Raw genomic sequence first — 18,431 nt, 5'->3', positions numbered from 1 at the left:
AGTGCACTGTTCCAACCTCTTCTAACAGTTTGTTCCTTGCATCAGAGTACAGTTCACAAAGATGTCTTGCAGTCCCATCCTATCAATATTTATTTCAGAAGTAAGTCGTGTTGAAAGTGCATATAAGGCAGAAGCCTTAGACCACAGTCCAGCCCATAATTATGTATGCTTAGACAAAACAATCAGCCATTGTGTTGGCTTGTGGCCTTAATTTACAATAAGTGTTTTCCATTTCCAGATTAGGGGGACTCTTTTTTTGTAAATTAACTAGCAGGCACAATAGTTTCACAGTCTCTGGTTGAGAAGTACTGTGTTGTTTACTTCAAGCAATGATCAGCTCCATTTCCAGATCTTTGCAAGTGATGTTTTCCTTCCTGACAAGGTGTTTCTCAAATTCAAATCAGGGCACAGTAGATCTTTTAATATACAGGAAATGAATAATGGCAAATTGCTAGTAATTAAAAGCCACACAGCCACAGGACTCATTTAAAACTAGCATCCATATGGAATAAAGAATAAATAAATCCATTAGCTTGTACACATCAGTTTTGCGTGCTGTCTTGCAAATTTCTAAACAAATAAATATTTGATTGATCTCACAGTGTCAAAAGTTCAGATCTATAGCAATATATTTGGAAATTGGCTTTATTTATCCAGACCACATAACCCAATACAGAAGCACAACAAATTGATTTAATTGTATGAACAGTAAAATACTAGATAATAAAATGCATGAGTTGCCTTGTTCTCTCTTTAAGAAATGTGTGTGAGCAAGGCCATTTCACATCTTTGCTTGCATTGTGTTTGCTGCTTTCTCATGTCACTACAAAGTTCTGCCCAGGACATTAGTGTTTGTCCCTGTCCACCCACTGAATTCCTCATACTTGAAAGAACCAGTATAATACAGTGGTTAATAGTGATACTCTAATCTGGATTCACGCATTGCACTCACTGATGAAAGACATGGGGTGCTGACTAAAACACCTAGATATGCCAATAAATCCATACATATATGGTGAGAGAACAGAATATCTCTTACCATCAGTGATGGTACTGATACTAGGCAATCAAGTACATTATTAGGTGTTCCACCACTTTATATGTAGTTAATGACAATCATGTTGCTATCTAGAATCATATTAAGACAACAATCTTATTCCTGGACTGATTCAGCTCTTGTCAGGGATCCTAGGGCTTGATCTGGGAATTTCATCTTAGCCTAATCAGCTGGGAAGTTTGATCTTAGCCTAATCAGCTTTCTAGGACTTATTCAGCTCAAGCATCAGAACCCTCTTAAAACAATGCAAGTGTTTGGGTTTTTTTGTCTGCTACCTATTGGAGTGCCTCCAGTATACTTGTGAAGATTTTTTAAAAAAAATTATTTTATTTATATCCCGCCCTCCCTGCCAAGGCAGGCTCAGGGCGGCTTACATAGAAAATGTAAAACAATTAAAATAGAAATTAAATAGAATCAGAACAATACAATTATAAATATAATAAAATATGAAGTGCCAGTTTGTATCAGATGGCGGGCATTAGCAGCATCCTCAGGCAACAGCCAGCTGACATCATAGTCTGAGTTAAATTAGCTGTTAACAATGATGTTAGTATTAGGGCCAGAGCCACAGTTTCTTGGGTGCAGCTCCCTAATTGAAAGCCTGGTGGATGGCCTCCATCTTACAGACCCTACAGAACTGTAAAAGGACCCACAAGGCCCTGATGTCCTCCAGGAGCTCATTCCACCAGTACGGAGCCACCACTCTCATCACAGCCAGCCTGGCTTCTGCTTCTCTGGGGCTCAGAAGGGCCAAGTGATTTTGAGACCCCAATCGTAGTGCTCTCTGAGGAACATGTGGGGGAACAGCTGTCCTTTGGTATGTAGACCCCTGACCATATAGGGCTTTAAAGGTAAGAACCAGCACCTTGAACTGAATTTGTTATGCTATAGGCAGCCAGTGCAGTGCTTTTAGCGCAGTCTGGATATGCTCCTGCATAGGGAGGCCCAACAACAGCCTGCCTGCCACGTTTTGCACCAGCTGCAGCTTCCAGATCTGGGACAAGGGCAGCCCCATGTAGAGAGCATTACAGTAATCCAGTCTTGAGGGGACCATTGTGTGGATCACTGTTGCCAAGTCATTGTGTTCAAGGAAGGAAACCAACTGCCGAATCAGGCAAAGATGGTAGAAGGCCAACTTAGCAGTGACTGCTACCTGGGCCGCTATTGTTAAGGAGGCATTCAAGAGCACTCCCAAACTCCTAACCTCTGGTGCTGGCACCAGTGGTGCCCCATTGAAGGTCGGGAGTGGGATCCCTACCCTCGGGCCACTCCAACTCAGGCACAGGACCTCTGTCTTCATTGGATTCAATATAATTCGACTCAGTCTAAGCCAACTAGCCACAGCTTTCAACACTGGATTCTCTTTGTGGAGAATCTGGGTTCTCTTTGTGGAGAATAGCACGGTATAAATAAAAAAATAAAAATGAGCTGATCCATCAATAGAGAGCAGGGACTGTAAAATGATTCCAGAACAGCTGATCACTACCTGGATCTGACCCTGATAGCCATGAAAACACAACGTGATAGGGTTGCCAAGTTGATCTTCGCCGGGAGTGGGGGGCTCCCGGCTGGCGTCTGGTGCGTGCGTGCGTGCCGCACGCACGTCACCCGGAAGTGACGGGAGGATGCCGGGCATGCTGGGGGTGGGGCCACGGCCATACAAGGGAAAACCATAGAGTTTTCCCTTGTATGGCCGTGGCTCCGCCCCCAGCATGCCTGGCGTCCTCCCGTCACTTCTGGGTGATGCACACGTCGGGGAGGAATTCCCCCCGGGAGGACTTGGGATCCCTACGACATGGACATAACATTGCAAAACATGTCACCACCCTTATCATCTACTAATGTGGAACTACAGTCCAGATTTTTAAAAAAGTCTATTGCCTCATTCTGCATAATGTATAGGCTGACTTTAAATCTTACAGATCCACATAGAACTGTTGTTTTTAGAAATCTTTAGGCTTAATGCTGGCTATAAATATTTTTTTAAAAAAATGGTATTAAATGTTCCAAGATTAAATCTTCTCTCAGACTTACACAGGCTGCAGCAGGCGGCCATGACCCTGGCTCTGACCTTTGGACCCCCAGCAGCTCTTATGGTCACTCCAACTGCAAGAGGGCCAGAATACTTCTTATACGTCATTAAGCAGCCCTGGAGCTGGGCCAGACTAGCCAGGATATCAGGCAAATGGAGAACAGGTGTAGGAAGGCTGTTGGGCATGTCCATGATTAATGTGTGTGTGTGTCTTAAATGCCATCAAATTGCTTTTGACTTATGGTGTCCCTAGGAATTAATGACCTCAGTCTTGCAGACTGAGGGCCATATCCTCCTTGATTGAGTCAATCCATCTCATGTTGGGTATTCCTATTTTCCTGCTGCTTTCAACTTTTCTTAGAATTATTGACTTTTTCAGTGAGTCTTGTCTTCTCATAATGTGACTAAAGTATGATAGCCTTATGTAACACACAGTTAATGTTTAATGTCTTAGCCCAATCTGAGAAACTTGATTGACAGGGGGTTCAAATAGAATTCTACAGCTGAGAGTTCCAGTTAAGAATGACAGTTGAGAGTGGCAGGTTGTTCAGTTAAGAAGTTAAGCAGAGTCAAGGATTGAGGTAGGATCCTGAATTAGGGAAGTGGAACACGTAGTCAATCCCTGAGGAAAATACCTCCTAGTAAAGGGAGGTGATTCCTGCAAATTGATAATGAAGGAAAATTGGAACTTGTGTGCATGTTCCTGCCTTGACAGACTTTAAGAACTTTATGAGAAATAAGTTTCTCCATGTTTGTCTAAGAAGTGAAGGACCAGTGATTTCTCTTCACAGTTTTAAAGAACTGTATGTATAACTGGTTACTTTATTGTGCCAAACTATGACAAACTATCTATTGTTTATAATTATAGAAAGTTACCTCATAGCTATTGCCTGTTCACCTGCCAAGTTGAAACCTGATACCTACCTGACCATCTCCCCATAGAAGTGAAATAAAGCAGTTTGTTTTGAATTAACATTTGCCTCTCATGTGCCAATATCAAGCATATACAAATGAAGGATTTTTGGTTGGCCCTAAATTCCCTAGGCTGGGCCAGCTTATATTTCTGTACATTTAAACAACTGGGTGGGACAGACAAAGAAACAAATCATAAGAAAAGGGACTGCCCAGCTAAAGAAAAAGGAAGTGGGGTATTATTATACGTCAGTTTAGTCATTTTAGCTTCTACGGAGAGTTCAGGGTTGATTTGATCTAGAACCCGTTTACTTGTCTTTTTGGCAGTCCCTGGTATCCATAAAACAGCCTGGCCCACATAAGGGGCAAAATGGCAGCCCAAGGAGGAGGCGCCAGGTCTTCTCCAGGTTGTGGAGGAGAGATTTGGGAAGAGAGGAGGGGGAACAAGGTGTAGTTAACATAGTTAACAGGCTCCCCTCTCTTCATCAGAGGCCTTTGCCAGCCCTGGAGCAGGAACCATGAAGGTGGACATAGAGAACAAAGCAGTTACGGACCCCCCTGGGTTCCTAGATAACCATATAATTGTTTCCAAATAGGAACAAAAATAAATCCCTACAAAATGAATGTATTGTACAAAAGCACATGAAAAACATCATGCTGTGTGTCACTCTCTTTATGCAGCACATGATTCTTTAAAGAAATAAGTGAGAAAAACCTTTAATGCCTCAGAGAGTTACATTTCAATTTAAATGTATTTTTCCCCCAGTTAACATCACAGAGACACAATAGTAATTGCTTTTATAATAACCATTTAACATAATAGTAGCTATCTTTTTTATGGGCACACAGAGAACTTGCTTTTTCTTCAGTCATGTGTCACTGTTTCTGGAATTCACGTGATTTTGTTGCATTATATTTACAGAGACAAGTGGGGTTTTTTTTAAAAAAAGCCTCCCTACACAGTGTCCTAACAGCCATTTCATAAGTACGTAAGAGAAGCCAATGCTGGATCAGGCCAATGGCCCATCTATTCCAACACTCCCTTACACAGTGGCCAAAAATACCAGGTGCCATCAGGAGGTCCAGCAGTGGAGCCAAGACACTAGAAGCCCTTCCACTGTTGCCCCCCCCCAGCACCAAGAATACAGTGCATCACTTGCCCCAGACTGAGATCTCCTATCTATTGTGGCTAATAGCCACTGATGGACTTCTGCTCCATATGCTTATCTGATTCCCTCTTGAAGCTGTCCATGTAGCCACCACCACCTCCTGTGGCAGTGAATTCCATGTGTTAATCAATCTTTGGGTGAAGAAGTACTTCCTTTTATCTGTTCTAACCCAACTGCTCAGCAATTTCATTGAGTGCCTATGAGTTCTTGTATTGTGAGAAAGGGAGAAAAGTACCTCTTTCTCAATCTGCTCTATCCCATGCATACTCTTATAAACCTTGATCATGTCACCCCTCAGCCGTCATTTCTCTGAGCTAAAGAGCCCCAAGCGCTTTAACCTTTCTTCACAGGGAAAGTGTTCCAACCCTTTTATCATTCTAGTTGCCATTTTCTGAACTTTTTCCAATGCTATAATATCCTTTTTGAGGTGTGGTGACCAGAACTGTACACAGTACTCCAAATGAGGTCGCACCATTGATTTATACAGGGGCATTATGATATTGGCTGATTTGTTTTTAATTCCCTTCCTAATAATCCCCAGCATAGCACAGGCCTTTTTTATTGTAGTCGCACACTCATTGAGTTATCTACTACGACTCCAAGATCTCTCTCTTGGTCAGTCTCTGCCAGTTCGGACCCCATCAATGTCTTTAACAGAGCATGGATAGTTGGTACTTCTTGGAAATAGATGCAGAGTAATTTTGTGGGGAGGTCAAAAAACGATGTTTTGACTTACAACAAAAACAGCTGTGTGTGCGGCAACAATGGAAGTACCCATGTTTAGGAAATATGTACCATTGAGTGATAACTGATGATTAGCATGAGTGGTGGGGGAAGTATCCCAGATCAGCCTTCACAAATAGAGGTTTTATCACTGACACAGGAATACCCAGGTTCAAATCTCCACTTAGCCATTTAGTGCACTGGATGACCTTGGACCACTCACATTTTTTTTTACCCAGCTCCTTTAGAATCTCAAGTACGATGAGACTTGACTATGTGGCAGAGGGTTAATTGGTAGCAGTGGCTGATTTTCTGTTCTAAAAGGTTGCAAGTGTTCATTACGAGTAAGTCTAATGAACAATCCTGAATATTAGCCTTCCTGGCCATTCAGCCAGACACTAATTACTGCCTTGTTTCAAAAATGAGATTTTTTTTTAAAAAGCCTGGTTTAAAATAGCTCCCATTCAAACCCAACTGTTCTTGCAATGGAATTTTCAGTAACTGGTTGTGCAGACATTGCCATGGCTCTGGCAAAGCTGCTAAAGTGGCATTTATTCATGTAGAGGTTAAAAATTATTGTTCAGGAGCAGTTGGAGTGATTAGAAATTAATATTCTCTTAAAGCCATTTAAATGCTAAAATGTTTAACCTTTCAAAGACTTCATATTTTTCTTGGCTTCAAGCAATCGTGGGCTGTGCAAGGCATAACCACATAAAACATTCATTTTATCTTGATTTTTATTGTACCTCTAGGCAGGCAGATCTACTGAGTTTCATATATTTTGCACTTATTAGCAGGTATTTAAGTCCCCTAGTGAAACCTGCCAAACATGTCACGGTGTGAAAGCACATTTGCACTCAAGTATAGAGGAGATAATAACTGCTCAATAATGCCGCTGTAGTACCACCCCAGTGTGGGCAAAAGTCTAAATTAGAAAAGACTCATTTTGTGAATGTGAGCCGTAAGATAAATCTTAGTATTATCATTTATCATTTGTCTCATATAGGGCAAACCAGGATCCAAAAGTCTTTCTTCTTTCTTTTCATTTCTTCTCCCTATAGACAGTTTTGGACTAGGAGTGGCCAACATAAGAATTGGCACCATTGATCTCTGGCTTCCATACTTAAGAGTCACCTGGATTGACTGACAGCAGCTCTCCATATTTATGAAGTTTGTACAATTTTTCAGCAATCTTAAGGGTTCCCTCAGATTTACAGACACATCTAGCAAAGCCGCTTGTGGAGCCATTATTTAAATGCTCTGATCCATATGGTAGAGCTCCCCATGGAAAATAGTTTTTGTTTGTTCCAGCGAAGTAATGTTATTAGCTGTATTGCATACTTCCAGGCATGAGTTCAGGGGGAAGATACTTTCTGCTAATTGTGCTGTTCTAATTGCCCATAAGTGCCATATATAAGTCTCAGCAACAACCGTCTGTCTCACTCATTATTAACCATAATGGTGGAAAGTGCCATCAAGTTGCAGCTGCCTCATGGTAACCCTGTAGGGTTTTCAAGGCAAGAGAAGAACAGAGGTAGTTTGCCTGTCTCTGCATAGCAACCCTGGACTTCCTGGTGACCTCCCAACCAGGTACTAACCAGGGCCAACCCTGCTTATCTTCTGAGATCTGATGAAATTGGGCTAGCCCGGTCAGGGTATTAACTATGGGGAAACAATTATTTTATCTCTACTGTGATGCATTTTAGTTTCTCCAGTTTTCTACTTTTGCTCCACCACAATATGGACTATCATGAGCTCCCCACCCCCACCCCAATGGGGCTAGAAATATGTATGCAAATAAATTAAACTATTCGTTTTTAAAACTCACTCAAAGTTTTGTGTATGTGTACTTTGAAATGTGAATAATGGGACTCAGATTTTATTTTTGCACAAAACTAGTCTCAGATTATTAGGAATGTATAATACAGCAGGATGTTGGCTTGCTCTCCAAATATTCATTTTGGCACTAAAGCTAACAAGAAATTCTCTAAGTATAGAAATTTCAAAATTATTACCCCATACTGTCATGGGCTGATCTAATAAACTCCAACAGCATTTCCAGTTCTCATTAGACATAATTCACAGGTACATGGTGCAGTACTTCACACATTAAAGAAAAGTGTTATCTATTAGAGAGATGCTTTTAATGTACAAACCAAGACTTATGCCAGATATTACTTAACAATTCTGAATTTCCCAATCAAAGATTGGATACTTCATCAGACGGCTTATCCCCATATACTACAATAATGGAGTCACTTTCCAAACTGTGACAGTTAAATTACATGTGGTATGTTTATGAATGTGCTTTTTATCACTTGGGCAATTAAGAGTTCAGAAAAAGGTCTCTTTTTATTTCATGGCTGTGAGGTTGTAATATTCATCCCGAATTGGCTCTTAAAATTTATGTTTCAGCAGCCAGTGCAGGATACAGAATTAAATATAAAGACATTAAATCAGGTGGAGGGTGTAATAGATTCCTTAATGTCTAAACGCTCTTGGTCTTAAAGGCATTTTAGAACCTGTCTGCAAATTTTAAAAAATCAACTCATGTGACCACCACATTGGCAGAAGGTTTCTATCATGCCTATGTTTTGGAATATCTTCATTGTAAGTAGGTGTTTAATAATAATTCATATTTACTTACAGTGCTTGTCCTGCTGATTGTTACAATGAGAAGGCGGAAAAAAGAGCCCCTTGTTTTCGATGAAGAGAGAGATATCAGGGAAAATATAGTCAGATATGATGACGAGGGAGGTGGAGAAGAAGACACAGAAGCCTTTGATATGGCTGCCTTGAGGAACCTCAACATCATCCGAGACACCAAGACCAGGAGGGATGTGACTCCAGAGATTCAGTTCTTGAGTAGACCATCATTTAAAAGCATTCCAGATAACGTCATTTTTAGAGAATTTATTTGGGAAAGACTAAAGGAGGCTGATGTGGATCCTTGTGCACCCCCCTACGATTCCCTGCAGACATATGCATTTGAGGGAAATGGTTCAGTGGCTGAGTCACTCAGCTCTTTAGATTCTATCAGTTCAAACTCTGACCAGAATTACGATTACCTCAGTGACTGGGGGCCTCGTTTTAAACGACTTGCAGATATGTATGGAACTGGACCAGAAAATTTGTATTCATAGCCTTCAAACCTTTCTATGACAATGCACTAAAGGAAAATAAAATAAAAACTCAATATTCGGACTATGAAAACCTGTAAATATTTCTCCATTTTTAACTTCTTTTTTTTTGCCTTGGTGAAGCATATCTTCATTAGAACTTTGTCCTAGGGACTGCACTGAACACACAGATTCTGAGCATCCAGTGGTATTTTCGGTAACATTTTAAGATGCTTGGCCATGTGCAAATAGATAGCAACACTCATATACCTGCAGAGGCAACTAACCTCTAAGAGTAAGTAGTGCACTGTGACCTCAATGAGCCAATGATACCCTATAGATGCCTTCTCAGTACTGCCAAGACCACACTGCAGAGTCTCTGCTTAGTGGGGAGAAAGGGAATAAGGAGTGGAAAAAATCTACCACGTACAACAATATTACAATATATTGTGTACTACTGATGCAAAGTTAAGTATTTTATTTACAGCACTGCATGCAGTTTGCTGGCTCAGAAATATCCATCACAATGACTTGTTTTAAAAGTTGGTTTAAAAGCTATTTAGTCCAAAAGAATCTGTAAATATCTGGGTAATTCTGAAAACAGATTGCAACTCCTATTGTGAAAATCTGCAACACGTACTATTGCCTTATTAAAATTGTTTCCAGGCCACATCAGACAATTAGCTGGGAAGTAATTCTTGCAGTGTTGTGATGCCTCTGTAGGTATGGGCGGACGTTGCTGTCTATTTATTGTTTTTGTTAATGATCTCTTCTGATTAGTACAGGAGACATTTTTTTTGCTTTGTTTTTAAATAAAATCTTGACATGTAAAAGTATGTTTATTCTGGAGTTCCGATCTCCACTTCATTCAGGTTTATTATACTGCATCATGGTATTAGATGCTTGAGAACATGCTGGTTTTTTTCCTCCAGTCTCGGCTACAGGAAGGAAATGAAGCATGGAAATACAGAAATTACAGTGAAGCAATTGAGCCCGTCGTTCATCTCTCAGAGTGGAACATTGCTACAAGGACACGCCACTGCCATTGTTCTTCTGAGCCATTACTATGTCTGAGAGAGATTTGAATAAAATGTTTTTACTTTGCATTTTCAAAAGGAAACTATAGAGGCAGTCTATAACACAAGTTGTAGTTTTCAAGGTCATCCATTCTATGTGTTCCAGCAATTTAAACAAACCTGCTCCTTCCATCAAGTCCCCTACCTCTTTTGCTGCCAAGAAATCATGGCAAAAGACTTTTTTACATTTCTTTTATATGTTAAGCAGTGTGATACGATTAGCACCAGAATCCATCTTCAGATCCTTCCTGACGCTCCATAAGTATTTTTCCCTCGGGAGTTAATTTCATAACACATCATTTCTGCACTGGTTCAGGTGTGCCAAACTAGAAAGATGATTGCAGTCGGTTAAAATAATGTCGGATTTTTGAAGTAGGATTTCGTAGAATATGACAAGTTTTTATGATTCAGGCAATATTTATATTTTAGCTGTCCTGATTTATTACTAGCAGATAAGACATGTATTCAAGTAGAATAGTACTTTATTTTAATAGTCTGTTCCTGTTTTCTTCTATTTTTCTTCGGTCTTGCTAAAGATTGGGTGTGGAGTTCCTGAATAAGGTCCCAGTCCTGAAAACATTATCCCACATACTTGGGCTTACAAACTATGCAGTGGCTACATATGAAAATAGTCCTTGAACTTGTTTGCAGGAATAGGACCTAAAGAGAAGAAAGGGACTCCATAGACAGAGCTGGATTTATGCACAAGCTAAGTAAGCTAAAGTTTAGGACCTCAAATTATGTGTGGCTTCTAATTGCAACCCCTCCCCCAAAAATGAAATTACCATTTTTTTTGGTAATTCTGTGCTGCCTCTTAAAATTGACATATTGTAGAGCCTCAGCATATCTTAATCCAGCCCTGTCAATAGAGCAGAGTTCTTCATAAAACAGTGAGCCTTCCTAAATCAAGAAGCAGATAACTGGAGTCTTCCCAAACTTTCATAACAAACACTAAGTAAATCAATTGGATAAATTTGCTTTTGTCCGAGACAAGAAGATCAGCAGAGCACTAGGTCAAGAAAGAGCCAATTAGCTCCCCATGTGCTTTAAAACCAGTACGGGCTTTAAAGCGGAGAATGATTCTTCAAAATTTGAGTGTTTTTCCTTCATGTCTGAAGACTATCAACAAAATCAGTTTCTCAATTGTATAGATGGATATTTGGAACAAATGTATGTTTAACTATTGAGTAAATGAATACCTACACACTAGAAGAGGAGAGGTGTTAGAAGGAAGCTTGTGCTTTTCCTAGCAACTGCTGACACCACTATAGGGAAGTCCACCTTATATTTTTTTAAGAACCCAGGCTCCATAAGGTTATGCTTTCTCTGAAAAGATCTTTTGTAAGGAGAAGGGGAGGACTCTTGTGAGAGAAAAGAACACCTTTAATATAACTGTAACACAAGTGAGAGGGAAATTACCTTAAATCTCTGTACTTCTTGCAGCTCCGCATTATCAGCAAACTATATGAACGTGGCCTTCAGTTTCATTAAAAAATTAAATCATGTACAACAGAGTTCTTGATCTTCGATAGCTTCTTTTGTAGACAGTGATTTTTTTTTTTCATGATTCAGTAGATTTGCTTCTAGTTGTGTGCGCGTGTGTGTATGTGAATGACTGATTTTGTAATGGAACTCGGTGGTATTGCCCATTTAGTCACATATGTAAAAAATGCAATTAAAAATGTTGAGTGTATAAAACTCAGTAAGAAGTTGAGTTGCCAGAGTTATGTAAGTGCTACCAAAAGAGGCTTCAAAGGAAAATGTTTGGTCCCAGGAAAATAGTATAGTTCAGGACTGGGATCTGAAGAACTACGCAATTACTTCCTCATACCTGACAGATCTTATGGTTTGTGTTTCTCTAACTTCAGTCTATCATGCCACATAGCACCCCTTTTTTGAAACTGGGAAAACCTTCAAAAATAGTTTGTGACATGACTTTGCGGTTTGCTGTTCAAAAGAAAGAAGACAAAAATCCTATAAGGGCATGAGAAAGTCCTTTGATGAATGTCAGTCCTGTCCATATATCTACATTTAGCTATAGACTTGCTGATTCAAGGAGATCTCTCTCAAAGGAGAAAGAACTGTAATGTGCAAATATGCCCCCTCTCTTTTTTAAATCAAACTGTATAACATCTTTTTTATAAAATATTTCAAACATTACCTTGTGTGTCTCGTTATCATTAACATTAAAATTCTTCCGTGTTTCAGCTTCCAATCACATATATTCAAGAGGAGTCAGTCCACCATATAAGTCTGCTGTTTTATTCCACTCTAGAGATGTACTTTTCAGAAGTACACAGGAATCTCTTCCATGCTCAAGCTTGCACATCTTTTTCAGCCCTGGCTGACTGTGTCATGTGTGACTGATATTTTAAACATTGTCCCACAAATCTGATAATGGTCATGAGTTAAATTTCATGGAGGAAGGGAAATAATCTTTTCTTTTAAAATCATTGTTATGTTGATTCTAGCAAATGAGATGTGCAGAATAAGTCATATGATACTAATAAACCACTTTGATGAAGTAAGAACATGGACCTCAGTTGACTCCTAAACACCACAAATGCAAAGTGCTCCTGGAGGCAGAACCTTCCCACCTTCCTCTCCTCTCAGCACACCACAACCCTGAAAAGCCAGTGCTGAAGGTAGGAGGCACCTGTGGGCAAAATGTCACGTGATGGGAATTAAGTGGCAAGTGCCTCTTTTACACAAGCTGAGAGCTTCCCTAGACAAGCAACTGCACTTCCATTTTGTTATATAGGCATTGCAAGCAGCTATCCAGATGGGGCTGATTTACTTTTTATGCCCATAATGTGTACCACCCCTTAGGGACCATTTAAATTCCATGACAGTTAATTCAATGAATGCTGCAATCCTATCCTAAGCAAGTCTAAAATTAACTCAGTGGGGTGCTTAATTCTTAATAGTAGTACATAAGATTGCAAAGCTATAGCTTGATTCTATGCATGTTTACTTAACAAACATGCTGCCCCATCTGTCTAATTATTTCCCTGCAATACCCAGTAACACTATGATATTGCCTCTGGAGTTTCCCCAGTCTTGTTTTCCATCACTGGGGTCTCTAGCAGGAAGAAGAGAGACAGATTCATGTCAGATAGGTCTATCAGTGGCTAGTAGCCATAGGGACTGGATGGGAACTTTCCCATTCAGAGGTAGCAAACTTCTGAAACCCAGTGCAAGGAGGCAGCATCAGGGGAACACTTTGGCCTCTGTACCCTGTGTGTTGATCCTGTAGGTTAACTGCTGGCCAGTGGCCACTATGAGAAACAGGATGTTGAACTACATGGACCACTGGTCTGATCTGCCAGGGCTCTTCTTATGAAGTTTCAGTGTGATGAGTGAAAAGGGACGGCATAGACAGGGGGTGCCATTTTTAATTGCACATGTTGTATATAATATAAATTCAGTGTCTTATCATTCAAACCATCATGTTTTCAGCTTAAGCAGAGACTTTACTGTGTTAATGATTTATAGGTGCTCAGCAAAGCCAAACCTAAGAACCTTCTGAGGTTCATTGCTTGTAACATGGTGCCTTCATTATCCATTTATAGTGTGTTCTTTATCTGGGTGCATAACAAGAGGAGGAAAGATGTAGAAGAAGCAAAAGGGAATCAGGTCAAGCTCCAAATTTTCCACACACACTGACATTTATTACATCCTTGCTATGCCTCAGCACCCCCTGATATAATTACAGGTTGTCCTCTCACTGAGACTAACTACTTCGATTGGGACTAAATGTGTTATAAAACCAGACATTGAAGACACTTTAGATCATTCAGGTCTGAACAGAATGGTCAGTCAGAGTTTTATTGCCTTTCTCTTTCCTAAATGATTGAAGGGGGGGGTTTCCAGGTTTTTTTTAGTAATTCCTGAAATAGAACAATACTATGATGGGGTAGTCTGAAGAGAAAAGTAGTTGTTCTATGATTACAGAAAAATACAGCCAAGAGGAAGAATGTGAAACTGCCATTAGAGGCATTAAAAGAGTGATGAATCAGATCTTTCATCTTTGTGGCCTCTGTGCAAACACATATGGGACTGCCCTTATGTGGGCCTGCCATGGAGATATTTTTTGAAGCTCTCTAAAAGGTTTGGAGCGCTCAGCCCCCTCCCCTCAAGGGTCAGCTCCTTCCCACCCAGCTGACACATGATGGGGTGGAGCAAGCGTTCCTTCCCTTAGTCCTTTCTTCACCACCACGGAGATTGGACAGCTTCACTCTCTTCTGATTTTTACGGGTTTTCCCTTGGCAATTTTCCTAATTATTCACCCTTCACATCATCATCCTACTTTATTTCTGTATAAAAGGGGGGATTGAAAGGAGGGTGTTAGTACTGAGCTATGGCTGTATTTTAAAAATGTGTCAAATGTGGCCTAAAAATGGCTCCATTGTATGACCACAACTGCTGCCCCCAATGCTTGGGCAAAGCCCACAATGTTTCCACTTGCTCTGCTTGCAAACAGTTTACCCCAAAAGTTCATATGAATTGACCCTCTAGGTTAAAAGCTTTGGGAGAAGGCCCTAGCGCCTCCAGGCAAAGATCAGACCCTGTCTTAAGGAATTGGAACTAGACCACTCAGCCCATACCCCCCTTTGGGGTCAGTGCCCTCCGGATCTGTATCAGAACTGTGCCCAGTATCAGCTCCAAAGAAATCCTTAGTAGCTAGTAGGCCTTGGAATCACTGCTGCAAAAAAGTTGAAGTCGAAACACAAGGTTTCACATCCCTCCTCCACATACCCAGGTAAGGATACATCCCCACCCGCCATCCCTGAACCTCCTATCTGAATTGCAGGCAATCACTGTCTCCTTTGTCCAACAATGTGGTCATTGAGGTCACCCCTCAGTCTCCCTCAGAAGCAGAAGGCCCTGCCTAGCCAAACAGAACCATAAATCTTCAGGGGATTCCATGATCCCCCCCCAGTATTGGGAACCTTCACCTTCACAATGGTTCCAGTATGCTCCACCCATATACTGGCCCATGCAGTGAGAGCACCAACTGCCACCTTCCATGGAACCATGCTCATGGCCATGCTGTGCCCCCTCATCAGCTCTGTTCATTATGGACTCAAGCTCATTGGAATCGGATGAAGAGAAGCCTCTGTTTCTTGATGGATCTGATCCATCACTGGATGATGATTGTATTGCAGATCTGTTGCCTGTCTCCCCAATGGAGAGCTTTATTCTGAACAACTGATCCAAATGGCCAAGTCTCTCAACATAGAGGTGATCTGCTCAGAAAAGACTGTGTCTGGTCCCATTTTAAAAGTCCTTTACCCACCCAATGTGGGGTTAATTGCTTTTCTGATGCTGCAGGGACTACTGAATATTTCCAGATCCATTTGGACCAAACCAGCATCAGGCTCCCCTGCTGTCAAGAAAATTGACCAAATGTACAAGGTTGGGGGTGGGGGACCTGTGAATTCCTTTTTGCCCACCCTACTGCCAATTCCATCATGACGGAGGCCAGCCAAGCAACACTCTGGACCTCACTCCTCTTCATTGGATCTGCAAGGATGCAAACTTGATGGCCTCAGCTGTACGATCTATACATCATCAGCTCTGACTCTACACATGGCACACTTTTATGCTATTATGGGACACTACCAAATGTTCCTGTGGGAAAGAATGGTTATTTTCATTGATTCAGTCCTTGAAGAGCACAAGCCTGTGGCCAAGGTTTTACACAGGCAGAGGACCTCAAACTTGGAAAGCAGCAACTAAAGGCTGCATGGCATATCACTGACTCCTGCAGTAGATCCATCATTTCTGCCATTGTCTTATGGTGCCAGTCCTGGCTCCATTATACCTTTCTTCTCAATGATACTAAAGTGAGAATAAAAGATCTCCTCTTCAAAGTGCAGAACCTATTCAGCTCCCAGAAAAATTATTTCCTAGACCACATGAGAAAGAATAAAATCACTGCAAGGTTCCTTGGCATCACCGGTCCACCCACTCAGACCCACAAACCTCACTACTTTCCAAGACACTCCACTCATTCGCAATCATCATGATCCTATATATATACCAGCCCCCCCTACTCCGAATCTTTTACACACTTCACCTCCATACCCACAGGGCAAGAAGCATCAGGGTTGTCCCCATTCTAAACAGGGGCCCATTTTGTCTTGCGAGGCTTCAGGCAAGGATAAGCCTTAATCCTGACTATCCCAGGCTCTAACCATTTTATCTCATTATCTCCCCATGTGGGAGTCAGTTACTTTTGACACCTAGGGTTTTAGCATTGTTCAGCGAATATATTTCCTTCCATTCCATGTTCCTCCTGTTGGTTGTCCCCCTGTTTCTTCCCCATCCATGCATCTCTCAGAGTTACATCAGGAGGTGCTCCAACTTTTGAATAAAAGCACCATTGAGCCTGTGCCATTGCATGAGATCAAATCCAGTTTTTATTCTCATTACTTCTTAGCTGATAAGAAATACAGTGGTAAACATCCGATTCTGGACCTACAGACCCTTAATAAGTTCTTTGTGGCTCCTAAATTTTACATGACCATGTTACAGGAGGTCATAGGTCTGGTTTGTTCCGATGACTGATTTGCCATTATTGATCTTAAAGATGCCTACTTCCATATCACAATACACTCCATATCTAGGAAGTTCCTCCATTTCCATTGTGACCAGGGTTATTACTGGTATGCTTTTGGTTTGGCCACTGCCCCAAGAGTGCTTACAAAGGTCATATCGGCTGTAGTTGCTCACCTGCATGGCCCTCCCCTAGAGTCCTGTTTACTAAATCATATGTTCAAATATTTGCTACATCTGATAAATAGCGGCCTGGCTGCTACTTTAGTCAAGGTCCATTTGTCAGCTATTTTAGCCTTCCATGACCCTGTTGCATGTTTCTCTGTTTTTTCAGCCCTGATTTTTTTTAAAAAAATCCTCAAGTTGTTATTTAACTTACACCCACCAACACCCCCTCCATTTCCCCAGTGGAATCTTTCATTGGTGCTCTCTATGCTAATGTTCAAGCCCATCGAGCCCCTTACCACATATGACCTGTCTTTCCTTTCCTATAAGGTAGCATTCCTTCTAGCAATTACTTCCACCCAAAAGGTAGGAGAACTTGGGGCCTTACAGTTATCCCACTCTTTATCAGATTTCACCAGGTAGTTCTTTACCCTAGCCTAGACCTCCGCCCCAAAGATTTATCTACCCTTCATGTTTCCCAGGACATAGTCCTGCCAGTGTTTCCCCCCTCTTCTATTATGGACAAAGGATTAACCCTGCACCCTTTAAACATTCATAGGTCACTGCTTTTTTATTTAGACTATACCACATCCTTGTGGAAAGAGAACACAACCAGCTGGTTTGCTTTGCTAGCCCCCACAAAGGCCGGGCAGCCTCCTTCCGAACAATCTCACATTGGCTGTGGTCACACACACACTAAATAACCCACTTTCAATGCACTTTCCAACTGGACTTTTACTGTGTGAACTGGCAAAATCCAATTTGAAAGTGCATTGAAAGTGGATTATTTAGTGTGTGTGACCGCAGCCACTGGGTGGTCAAGGCCATCCAGTTGGCATACTCTGTATCAAAGTCGACTGCCTATTCCATCTCAGAGCTCAACTGGCCAGGTCTCAGTCTTTCTCTGTAGCCTTCCTTGCCAAATTTCCCTTGGACAACATCTGCAAAGCGGCCACCTGGTCCTCCCTGTTGAACACTCATCAAACACTACGCAGTTGATGTCGATTCCAGATGGGAAAGCAAGCAAGCACTGTATAAATAACGCAGATCATGGAGTGCACAAAGGTATGCTAAAGAAAATATATTATAGAAATAACAAAGATAACAAGGACCACATATATCAGTAAAGGAAGATTACATCATAACATGTGCAAGTCCATAAATAGTACCCATAAGTTCATAAGTAGTTATATCTATATATCTAATAGCGAAGGCTATCTAATAGCGGATATCTAAATCTAAATCCACACATTGGGAGCACCTGGGGGGCAGGGAGATTTTCCTGGACACTTGGGGCAGTCCCCAGTTGTGCACAAAAATCTAAGAAGTTGGAAAAAAATATTTAAATCCCCCCAAAATTAAAGAGCCTTCCCTGTGTATGCTCAGGAAATGCTCTGGGAACTCTGCGGCAGGCTGGTGGTTGGAAGTCACTCAGGCCTTGCCGCAGGAGCAGGGGGGGGGGAGATCGGCGGTGGTGGAGGACACCGCCGGAGTTGAGGGGCAGGAGGAGATCAACAGTGGCGGCAGCGGAGGAGACCGTTGGAGTGGGGGGGAAGGGGAAGAAGGAGATCGCCATGCCCAGCGGCTGGAAGCCTCTCGAGCCTCACTGCCGGGGGT

General features: G+C 41.5%; 1 protein-coding gene across 1 annotated transcript in view; it reads left to right on the top strand.

Annotated features, from left to right (window-relative positions):
* Positions 1 to 9,036, top strand: part of CDH7 (cadherin 7) — a 166,658-nt gene extending 157,622 nt beyond the window's left edge. The window contains exon 11 of the mRNA XM_015428089.1: positions 8,543 to 9,036. Within this exon, the coding sequence (XP_015283575.1) occupies positions 8,543 to 9,036 (494 nt within the window). The remainder of the gene's footprint in view (positions 1 to 8,542) is intronic.
* Positions 9,037 to 18,431: the final 9,395 nt, after the last annotated feature.

Source organism: Gekko japonicus, unplaced genomic scaffold, assembly GCF_001447785.1.
Source record: "Gekko japonicus isolate JY-2015 unplaced genomic scaffold, Gekko_japonicus_V1.1 scaffold1128, whole genome shotgun sequence".
Taxonomy (NCBI): Eukaryota; Metazoa; Chordata; class Lepidosauria; order Squamata; family Gekkonidae; genus Gekko; species Gekko japonicus.
Note: the sequence above shows the minus strand (reverse complement) of the source record. Positions and strands in the feature narration are given on the sequence as shown.